Source organism: Cetorhinus maximus, chromosome 12 (genome assembly GCF_964194155.1).
Source record: "Cetorhinus maximus chromosome 12, sCetMax3.hap1.1, whole genome shotgun sequence".
NCBI lineage: Eukaryota > Metazoa > Chordata > Chondrichthyes > Lamniformes > Cetorhinidae > Cetorhinus > Cetorhinus maximus.
In genome coordinates, this window is record NC_135890.1 from 58,132,711 (window position 1) to 58,144,829 (window position 12,119).

The 12,119-nt window shown below is 41.1% G+C and overlaps 1 protein-coding gene across 1 annotated transcript in view; it reads right to left on the minus strand.

Moving 5' to 3' along the window:
- The window catches only part of LOC144687485 (centrosomal protein of 83 kDa-like), a 101,076-nt gene that overhangs the window by 67,855 nt on the left and 21,102 nt on the right, over nt 1-12,119 (minus strand). Inside the window, exon 6 of the mRNA XM_078553690.1 lies at nt 274-525. Coding sequence (XP_078409816.1) covers nt 274-525 — 252 coding nt within the window. The remainder of the gene's footprint in view (nt 1-273; nt 526-12,119) is intronic.

The window sequence follows — 12,119 nt, forward strand, 5'->3', positions numbered from 1 at the left end:
GGGGTTGGCCATTTAGGATTGAGATGAGGAGAAATGTGATTGCTCAGAGGGATGTGAATCTTTGGAATTTTGTACCTTAGAGAGCAGTGGATGCTCAGTCGATAAGTCTATTCGAGGTTGAAACCGATGGATTTTTTGGGCACAAGGCAAATCAAAGGGTCTGGGGATGAAGAATCAATGGAGAGGTTTAACTATGAACTTGTTGAATGGCAAGGCAGGCTCAATGGGCCATATGACCTATTACTGCTCCTATGTTCTTATGGTCTAACATACCTCCAAAGACTTAATGACAGTTTGGCTTTCAACTAACTGTCGCACTTGAATTCGCTGTACATTTTCAGCTTGCATGCCAGAATTCTCTCTCTCAGCCCGCAGCTCTGCAACCTCAGCCTCCAAGCTCTTGACCTTCTGACAGAGTTGAGCCTTTTCCCTCAAGAGTGCTTCCACACGTTTACTATCTCTAGTGGGATCAATACTCATTATCTGGTCATGTAGAGCCTCTTTGTCTGCTTCCAGTCTAGCAACCTGATAAAAGAAATAAAGCCAGGCAATAATTAGACTTGCATAAAGTCTTACATTTAAAGTCTTGCACATCCAGCACTGTGGAAACATGTGCAACAAACAAAAAAAGTCAAACACTCTAGTGTGAGGGTACAGGAACAGATAAGCCCACTGCAATCCATCCGTTCAGTATTCAGGAATATTATATCCCATGACAACTTATCATGAGCCTCTGTCGAATTTTTCTCCGGGTATTAATCCAACTCAGTTTTGCTAATAGAATCAGCCCATCTGCCCTTGCAGACTCTGTTAAGTGCAAAACTCTCTCTCTTGCAGCCAGACACCAGCTGCAGATTTAGAAGTAGAGGTGTAACCAGCCTAAATTCAAGCAATCGCAACTGTGGTTCAAATAGTTCAAACATATGGCCATGTGTGACCTACTTGCAACTTCATAATGAATAACAATGAGATGTTGTTGAGCAGTCTCAGTTTCTTGTGGGCCTACAACAAAAAAGGCCCCTAATTGTGTGAAAGCAAAATACCGCGGATGCTGGAAATCTGAAATAAAAACAAAGTGCTGGGAAAACTCTGCCGGTCGGGCAGCATCCGTGAAGAGAGAAACAGAGTTAATGTTTCGAGTCCGTATGACCCTTCTTCAGAGCCAAGCAGACTTGAAACATTAACTTGGTTTCTCTCTTCACAGATGTTGCCAGCCCTGCTGAGTTTTCCAGCATTTTCTGTTTTTACCCCATATCATGTAAAGATTTACAATGCCATCCAGAGATGCTATAGGATGGCTGGCATGACAAATAGCGAGAGGTGATTCAGTAAAGTAAAAGCAAAATACTGCAGATGCCAGAAATCTGAAATAAAAACAGAAAATGCTGGTAAAACTCAGCACGTCTGGCAGCATCGGTGGAGAGAGGAACAGAGTTAACATTTCGACTTCATCTGTTTTGATTCAGTAAAGGTTGTATCTTGACTCTCAACTTCAGAAAACCAAATGTGGAACAAATACACTCATCATCTAACCCAGCTATCTGTGATCTGGGAATGCTTATAGCCGATACTCTTGGGGAAATTTTAATGCTCCCAGGGTGTGCAGGAGGTGAGGGGGGCGTGGGGCATAGCTCAGGAAACATGGCAGCCAGTGGGAGATAAGAATGGCTGAATCCAAGAGGCAAGTCTTTCCAGCAAAGCCTTTGGGCCAGGAAAAGCAAAAATACCACCCCCCCTACCTCAATCCACCATGCACCACCTCGATCTCCAGGTCTCCTCAGTCTCCCTCTCCCTACACTCCCCACTCACCCCACCCCCACAATTTACTCCGATCCACAATCCAAACCCCACATCCCACCCCACCTCCTCATGATCTCTTTCTCACCTCTCTCCCTCCTGCCTCTCTGCTCCACTCCCCAGCTGTGGACTACCTGCACAAGCCTTCCCACCCGGCAGCCAACCAGACTCAATCATGTTGGCTGATAAACAGAAAGCAAAATTCAAAGGAGTTTCTCTTGTTTCACACAGTGTCAGTTCTGTTATCTGACATCACTTCTGTGAAGTGCCTAGAGATGTTTTACTATAGTAAATGTGTTATATAAATGCATGTTGTTGCTCTTGTGTAGAGATCAAGAGTAGAAACCCAGGACAATTTTGCATTTCTCAACCTGGAACTGCTGAGGCTAATTGTAGTGCCCCACCCCTAACTTGTATCATGGCTGAGCAGCAGTTAACACAGCTCAGACAGAACTGGAACCTTCACAGTCTGTATGGCTTAGCTATTTAGGGAATAAACTCCCAGCCATCTGGCAATGCGCATTTCCAGTGTTTTTAAGTCATAAACAAATTATTCCTTGCTCTGTGTCAGCAAAGGCAGCATATCTTTCAGAAAACTACAGCTGAATCACAGATTAGCAAAGCACCAAAATCAAGGTGAAGCATTTTGATTCTGTAAACTTTGTACAGTATAAATGCTGTCTATATGCTCATGTATTCCCTCCTTTTCATCTATTGCTGCTTAAGTTTGTTGAATACTCTGGATCCTTTTCACACAAAGATTAAAAAGCACCACTTAAAAAGTGCTTTTAAACATTTTCTCCATTGCAGATGAAATATTGGATCGCCTAACTGCTAAATTTGGATGTCTTTTTGTGTATACCAATGTAACATTTAATAATAATAAAAATACCTGGAAAAACTCAGCAGGTCTGGCAGCATCTGCGGAGAGGAACACAGTTAACGTTTCGAGTCCGTATGACTCTTCAACAAAACTAAGTAAAATAGAAGAGAGGTGAAATATAAGCTGGTTTAAGGTTTTTCCTTAGTTCTGTTGAAGAGTCATACGGACTCGAAACGTTAACTATGTTCCTCTCTGCAGATGCTGCCAGACCTGCTGAGTTTTTCCAGGTATTTTTATTTTTGATTTCCAGCATCTGCAGTTTTTTGCTTTCAGCTTGCAGTACCCTGCATTATTTGATGATTGTGGAGACATCACATCTACTCCCCTCAGAAAGACCTTAATCAATGATTGAACTTGTGCTATGAGTTCAATTCAAAGTTATTAATTATCCACTATAGTCAGGGTCTCGAGCAGAATAAATTCACTATCACATGACCTATTATTCTTTTTTAAACCATTTTACCCAGAGCTTAAATGACTCTGGAGCATAGACTGAGGACGTCTTTATCTCACGTACTACTTTCTGTTCCAAGTAATTGATAATGACATCTATAGGAATCAATCAGCATAGGCTTTAAATTGATGAGATAAATGGTCATTTTAAAAAAAAATGTCCGGAGTAAACCGAGTGCTTAAAAAAAAACAGCACAAGTGAGAATCATTACCAGGAAGTTTCACATCAGACTTTTAATTAGAAACTCAGCTTCTAAATTATCCAAAATGAGCAATATTTCAAAGCTGGGTCACAGCATTAATCATCCAGTTATCAAATAACTTTCCTTGAGAGCTCTGCTGTACTGGCCAGTGCACGAGCTGAACTGCAACAGAATTTTCATACCCAATTTATATCACAAACTGAAGCTGTTTTTAGGATGGAATTAAAAGTGACAAGTATGTGCTGCATACAGCAGCCTTGAAACATTAAAATTGGTGTATTGTGAATTACCAGCAGTGTTGCTATTCATAGATTTCTTGACCATGGTTGGCATTCATGTGCTCCAATTGGGTTTTGCTTTCATTGCTTGATGATCTATTTCACTGATAAAAAAGTGACTCTTCCAGGATCTCTGCTGATTCCTCTCCCCCTTCTATTGTATATCTCAACTCTCTATGTCTGTTCTGAGCTCTTGCTCAATTTCACCTTCTCTGTAAATTTCTTTGCCTCTTGTGTTTGTCACTCAATATCTCTTTGCCTTTCACGCACTTCCTTGCATTTGTCCTTACTCTTTTCCAAAAATCCAAATCATTGTGCTAGTAAGTCATTTGATTGACAGACAGTGAGTGGGATACAATGGTGCACAAGGTGGTCTCACTTTAAAGTGATATGCATTCGGGAATATGATATTAAAATAAGACAAAGTTAAATTTGGTGTTGTATTGCTTAACTCAGTATCTGAAGTTAGAGCAAAACTGCAGCCATAAGGCCCTCTATGCAGTCAGTAATCTACTGCTGATTAAACTGCAGCATTTCTGAGAATTCGATGGTAATTCAGATCCTGTGCTTATTCATAACTAAGGAAGAGGGCTCACTGAAGCTTGTACTATTTTCCATTTAAGCTGTGGCCCTAAGTATCCATTAAGTAAAGGTGCTTTACCTTATCTCGTAGAAACTTTGCCTTGAACCCAAATGACTTGTGCCTTTTCTTCCTAAGGGATGTTTGACAGTCGACAGTAACTTTATAACTAGAGCCATTACTTAGCAATGGTTCCCAGTATCAGCATCACTCTCTCCATTCTGGTTCACTTTCTCTCTCTCCAATCCATTCTGTTGTAGTTTGGCTCAGGTTTCTGAGTCACCCAGACAGGAAGCATCTGCTGAAAGCAGCAGCACTGATGCGGAATTTGCTACAATGGAAGGCTGTGTCAGTGGACATCTAATAGGTCCAGGGTCAGATCTGGCTTGATGACAATCAATAAATGTACTTCACAGAGGTCTTCAAGGTGTGAAAGGTTTGATTGGGTAGATGTAAAGATGCTTCCATTTGTGGCAGCATCCAAAACAACAGGACATCAATTCAGGATGTCGTTTTAGCAGCGAGTTCTACATAATAAGGCTAGAAGGTACTCTGGTGTGGGAATGGAAAGTCTGCTCTCCAGCAAGACTAGTAACTCCCGTGAAAAATTCAGGTAAAACCTCCTCACCCAAACGGTAGTTAGAATATGAAATTTATGACCACATGAAGTAGGTGTGGTGAATACCATAGATGCATTCAAGGGGAAGCTGGGCAAGTGCATGAGGGAGAAAGGAATACAAGGATATGTGAATGGAGTTTCAAATAGTAAGATTGGAGAAGGTTCTTGTGCAGCATAAAAATGTCATGGGCGAGCTGGGTCAAATGGCCAGTTTCTGTTTTGCAAGTACAATGCAAATCTGCTGCTGTCGCAATGTATATTTGACAGCATAACCATGACTGTCCTCGCCTACTCATACTCACTGGAGGGCAGACTTTCCATTCCCACACCAGAATACCTTCTAGCCTAATAATTTTGTAGAACTCGCTGCCAAAACGTTTTCGTTTTACAGACAGGTGCAACAAAAATATTCAGAAACATATTCCAAATGGCGTGGCATCACAACAAAGCAACTGATTTTCGTGTGCAACAAAAGCTTCAACAAAACACCAGAGTTACAAAAAGATCACAAGAAAATATACATTAGGCAACTGTCGCCACTTGTACAAGATCCCCTCTTGAGCGCTGTGCAGCTATTTTTGGGCTGCTCTATGTTTAATATTTTTGAATTCATTATTTGAAGTTGAAGACATAGGGATAGATCCTGACTGCGCAATAGTTCATGAGTGCAAGCAAGCCGATTATCCATTTTACATCTCTTCCACAGAAATCAATTGCAATTAATACAGTGAGAAATGCAAAATATGCTGTCAGCTCACAACCACATTTTACATTATCGCACAAAGATCTACCAGACTGGGATCAAGTCTAGGACATTCCAATTAAAGGGAATGAGTGGTGGTGGTGGTGGGGTGGAGGGGGGGGGGGGCAGGGTTAGTATATCAATGCTAAAAATTTGAATTACAATCTAGACCCAGTTTGGAAGGAAGGAATTTCCCCCATTTCTTTCAAAGCCATATGTGGCTTGAGTGAAAAAAGACAGGTTCCAAGTTGGCACTAAACTAACTAAGTTGCAGTAGTCAAACCACAAGATTGTGGTGCAGTAAACGAAAAGATTGCAGGAACACATGATAGATATTCATCTAAAGATGTGGTTAAACTACATGGTTGAGTTAGAACAGGTCTTACCCTGCATCAAGTTACATTAGTGAGTAGAATAGAGGGATTCTCACTGGGAATCAAATTACAGTACTGGGTTGGAATAACAGAACTCTCAACATGAACAAAGTTCAAGATGTTCTACACACAAATGCGGAAAGTACACCGAATAATTGTGCGCAGATAGTTAAATATGGCTATCACAATTGGACACCATTCTCACACAAAATAAACAGGCCAGCAGAATGGGCCGACAAGTGGCAGATGGAATTTAATATGAAGAATTGTGAGGTTATGTACTTTGGCAGAAGAGATAGAAGAGAAAATATATTCTTAATGGCACAGTCATGAGGAGCGTGCAGGAACAGAGGGATATGGGAGTGCCTGTGCATCGATCATTGAAGGTAAAAGGACATATTGAAATAGTGGTGAGCAAAGCACATGGGGTCATTGGGTTTCATAAATAGAAGCTTCGGATACAAACGTAGGGAAGTTATGCTGAATCTTTATAAAGCTCTGGTAAAGCCACAACTAGAATATTACGTAGGGTTCCGGTCACCACATTTTAGGAAGGGTGTGAGGGTTCTTGAAAGGGTGCAGAATAGATTTACCAGGTTCCAGGGATGGGGGATTTTAGCTACAAGGTTAGGTTGGTGAAGCTGGGGTTAATCTCCTTTGCTTCGAGAAGAATGAGTGGAGGTTTGATAGAGGTGTATGAGGTTGAGACATGTTTAGATAAGGTAGACGAGGAAATACTGTTCCTAATAGCTGATGGTACAAGAGCCAGGGGAGACAATTTTAAGGTTTTAGGCAAGAGATGTGGGGTGAATGTGAGGAAGAACTTTTTTTAATTCAGCAAGTGGTAATGACCTGGAACAGACTGCCCAGGAGGGTGGTAGAAGCAGAGACAATCATCGATTTCAAAAGGAAATTGGATGGGCACATTAAGGAAATAAACTTGCAGGACTACGGCAATAGAACAGGAGAGTGGGACTTTTTGGATTGCTCTACGGAGAGCTGGCACAGACGTGATAGGCCGAATGGCCTCTATGCCATAAATGATTCTACACCGCTATAACAAAAGCTGCAAAACTTTGGAATTTTAATTTTAATGTAAATTATTTTAATAAAGCACTTACTGTTTCCAATTGTACAGCACAGTGGCCTATTGAGCAAGTGGACCACATGATAATGGTACAGTTCCACAGCCCAGAAGGTCCCAGATTTCATCCTTGCACTGTGCTAACTGAGTGAAGGATGAGGCACACATTGTGCTTGGATTCTCATTTCTCATCACTATACCTTCTCACTTTGGATTAGTATTCAGTAACACTCCAGATGGTGCACATTTACTTGTCTCTTCCTGTTCACAACCTCTGCCGGGATTTTAATATATTTTAGTTTTTACTGTACAGGCTAAGCAGCATGAGTAATGTCCCTGATACAGCAACACGCATGTAAAAGGTCAGAGAAGTGGGGAGCCAATGAGAACTCTGGAAAGGGTGTGAAGAGCGTAATGGGAAGAAAAGTGGCTTGCACTAAATAAATAAATAGATTAGGGTATCTTGGATTGAGCTGGAGTTTCCCCATTTCCAATCTTTTCACTTGGGGGTCCATATTTGCATATTTTTCTCACTCAAAGGGCTGATGAGCAAATTTCGGAAAGATAAGGGTTGGCACAACAATAAACCTAATTTCAAAAAAAAATGTTGGGTGTTAAGGAAAAAAAAAATTGCTCAGCAAAAAGTACAGAAATGTCATAGCAATAAATTGTTAACTTAAAAAAAGAGGAATGAATAAAAACAACCAGAGTGTGAGAGGGTTAGAGAGTGTGTACCTGGCTCACTCCCAGTCTCAGGGTGCTCACTCACTCACCCTCACCCATTGCGAGTGAATGCGTATGTATGTGTTGGTGTGTGGTGGTTAAGAGCGAGTGAGAAAACCAAAGGCTGGGCACATGGCAGATCTGCATCACACACTCTCACTCCCCTGATCTCCCCAGCGCACCGGGCTAGCCAGCCCCCCCGGGCGCGCGACGGTCCTGTGCTTCCCTCAGCCCAGCAGCCCTCAGCACACTCACCGAGGCCAGCGTTTATTGGTAACACATAACTATATATACATATGTACAAAGCATAGCCCAAACTAGGAGCTAACTTCACGCCGATTTCTACTGGACTCTCTCCACACTCTGTCCACTATCATGTGACCCCCAACATCAAACTTGTCCAACTAGTGAGCCTATCAGCAGCAAACATGGGACAGAAGCAGTCTCTGATTGGAGCAGCAGCTCCATGCAGAATCTTCCATTGTAACTCTCCTGTTTGACCTGAATTTTGTAAACTGGTTCAAGGGGCCGCATAGAGGGGCTTCACAGGCCAGACGTTGGACAAGTCTGATGTAGGGAGTCACATGATAGTGGACAGAGTATGGAGAGAGACTAGTAGAAATCGGCATGAAGTTAGCTCCTAGTTTGGGCTATGCTTTGTGCATATGTACATAGTTATGTGTTACCAATAAACACAATGCTCAACCTTACAAGCCTCTATTTCTTCGTGTGACCTATTAGCAACCCTTATAACACAGGTCTGTGACCTTTCTCCAGTTCTGATAAAAGGTCACACCTGAAACATTTACTTTTTCTTCCCTCTCTCCACAGATGCTGCCTGACCTGAGCATTTCCAGCATTTTCTATTTTTATTTTGAATTACAGAGAAACTATTGATCAAAAAAGCACCTAACTTGAATACAGCTGCAGCATCTTTACAGAATTTTAAAAATGTAGTTGGACATCAAAGCAAGCCGCAATGGTTCACATTTTGTGGGAATATCAACAATAATAAATAGATGTGGTTAAAAAGTCCATCAATACAAATCAACAGGAGCATGCAATCACGGCCTGGGCTGATTTCCCCAGGTTTCAGGCAGAATGGACCTGTACAGGCATACCAACCAGTCTTCCAAAGATTACGATGCATTAAAAGTCAATTATTAAGCCATAATAAAATTCAAAGGAATTTATATCTGTAGCCCCAAGAAGCCATGGGACCTATGATGACTTTAAACAGGTTCAAGTTTCATGGACTTGGATGTGGTACTGATATTTGTCCCTCCCACAGAATAAATCAGACTCACAGCAAGACAATATGCAAGTTAACAGGTTGGAAGTGGGAAGCAGGGCATGGTGTGATTGGGGGTGGGGAGGAGGTAGCAGTGATGGGAGGTGAAGCCACCTATGAAATTCTGCACCACGTATGGGTGAGAAATAAATTGGGGCTGTATACTGTACTGAACGGTTTTCTGATTTGTTCCCATGGCAGACCTGGAGCTGTGGTTTCTAAGGTCAGTACTGACTCATCTGGGAAATGATGGAGTAGGCATGGGTGAAACAATGGCTGGCATATTGGCCTGGCGTAGAACACAGAGGGCATCAGACATGAAGCTGGAAAGTAGACAGCAAGCAGGGAATGAGGATGGAAAGGAGTTGGGCCAGGTCTGGGGCAGGAAACATGAAGTGAAGAAGGGAGAAAGCATTAACAGGCCGGATGAGGGAAAGAGTAGGGCCTGCTTCTGGAGCAAGAGCCTCTATTTTAAACAGGAACACAAGTGACACAGATGTGGACTAGCAGAACAAGTGCTTTCACAGGACCTTGCAGTTCAGTACTCAAAGGTGAAGCACTTTTGTCCAACCCAGTCTCACTGCTCTGCTTCTCACCTCCCCATAACCTACTGTATCCAGGCTGCAGTCCCCAGCAGGTGAAGTGCCCACCCAGACATACAAACCTCAGCCACAGGTTGAACATTCTACACTTATCTAGCAACATGTCCCTCCTTTATGACAAATAGACATATTGGCTGCAACGAACAAAATGAAAATGACAAGCTTATTCCCTCCCACTATCTTGTCCTCTCCTGCAGAATTGTTTTTTCTCCGTTCCCCCTTCAACAAAGCTGGTATTTCTCTCCGTCTCTCACTTTCAATGTGTGCTTTGCCTCCAACAATAGATTATCTTTTATCCCTTTCTCTCCCTCCCTCAAGAGCTTTTTATATCTTTCAGCACCTGATCACATCCAAATGGGATATCTGATCCTTTGAATAGTAAGGGTTAAAATACCAATTGGCAGGACTATGTTACCCAACTGATGCCACAACAAAGTGTTGTGAACCAAGGTCTTAATCTCAACGGCACAATGTGGAAAAGCACTAAGTGGAGGTAGGGTTGCTTCCTCCAGGTGAGAGGGAAAGAAATGTCCCCAGAACAAGCTCCTATCGTACCAATTTAGAGTCTAGGTATTGGTGGCACACCCACTTGGCATAATGAAACAGAAAAAAATGTGCAGAAAACAAATTGCAGATGCTTACACTAAACAAATAAAAAAAAAAAATTGGCAAGCCTTAATCATTGTTGCACCAAAATAAGATGAGGGCTCAGACTATTAGTTTCAAAACCAACACATTTTCAAATCAAAGAGTTGAATCAAGTCAATTGAACACATTCAGAAACTGCAACGCGTCAACTTTTCTCTGGGTTTTCTAAGTTCTTATTATTTAATTTTGTCACCACAAAAGTTATCTGCTTTTTAAAATCTTAAACTATGAAGACTGCAATGGACAAAACTGGAAAATGAACAGGAGATTTGGACTACAGCCAAAGAAATGTTGTCCTACATTCAAAATACAGATGCATACTGCTGACAATCAGTAGAGTACTGACAGAGTGCTGCACTGTTGAAAGTGCTATCTTTCGAATGCAGCATTAAACCAAGGCCTTGTCTGCATTCTCAGGTGAACTTACAATATCCCATTGCACTATTTCAAACAAGAACAGGGGCTTTCTTTCTGGTTGTCTTCTATATTTATCCCTCAAAACATCATAAAAACAGATTATCTGGTCATCATCACACTGCTGTTTGTGGGAGCTTGCTCTATGCAAAGGGGCTGCTGTGCTTTTTACATTACAACAATGATTACACTTCAAAAGTACTTCATTGGCCTTAAAGCACTTGTGATCGTGAAAGGTACTGTATAAATTCAAGTCTTTCTTTAATCTAAGTTACATCGAGTTCACATTAATCCCACATTAACAAACCACATCTCATATCCAAATCCTTCCATGTAATCCCAGCTATTTACTATCTGTATCAGTGATGTAGATGCGGGAACTGAGTGTAATATATTCAAGTTTGCTGGTGACACAAAGTTCGATGGGAAAATAAACCATGAGAAGGACTCAAAAAAGACTATGAGAAGGTATGACCGGTTAAGTGAGTGGTCAAGCACATGGAATATAATGTGGAAAGTACAAAGTTATCCAGATGGGTAAGTAGAATAGAAAAACAGATTTTTTTCTGAATGGTGAGTGACTACTAAATGTCAGTATTCAGAGAGATTTGGGCATCCTTTTACATGAATCACTAAAAGTTAACATGCAGGTACAGCAGCAGAGATTGACCAGTTATGACTGAGATGAGCTAAAATGTCTTCACTCAAATGGATGGGAATATTTGGAATTCTCTACCCAAAATGTCCAATCATTGAGTATATTCAAAACAGAGATCAGTAAATTTCTGGATGTTAAGGGAATCAAGGCATATAGGCATAGTGCGGAAAGTGGAGTTAAGGTAGAATATCAGACAATCTCACTGAATAGCTAGGCAGGATTAAAGGGATGAATGGCCTAGTCCTGCTCTATTTTTTATGTTCCTATCCTCTGATATTCTGAAAATGATCATAATATGTACAGCTCTCAATTCATTCTAGGTCTTTTGATATCATTTAATGTAATTGGCATACAAGAACCTGAATGTTATAAATTTCCTTCATTGCTATACAAATGCATATCAGTCCATCGGAAAACTGACAAGCTTGCTTGTATTTTTGGTTAGGCAGATCAGGATATCTATGTAGCATTAGGCACTGATTTCTATCTTGTAGAAGATAAATTTAAAATGTAAGGTGCATTTATGTTCCATTTTCAGAAATCCAAAAGTCATAAAGTTAATGACCCGAGTAAAAAGTTTTGTATTTTTTGCAAACCAAAGTAACTGAAGATGGGTAAAAGTTTATAAGCATACATGTATGAATACACATATATAAATGATTAACACTATTAACCAACAGCTATCAAGCCACATGGAGTATCTGGTTTTAGAGGTCTAGCATGGCTTGCGCACAAATGGAAGTTTCCTGCTACCTTTGAAAAAAAACCCA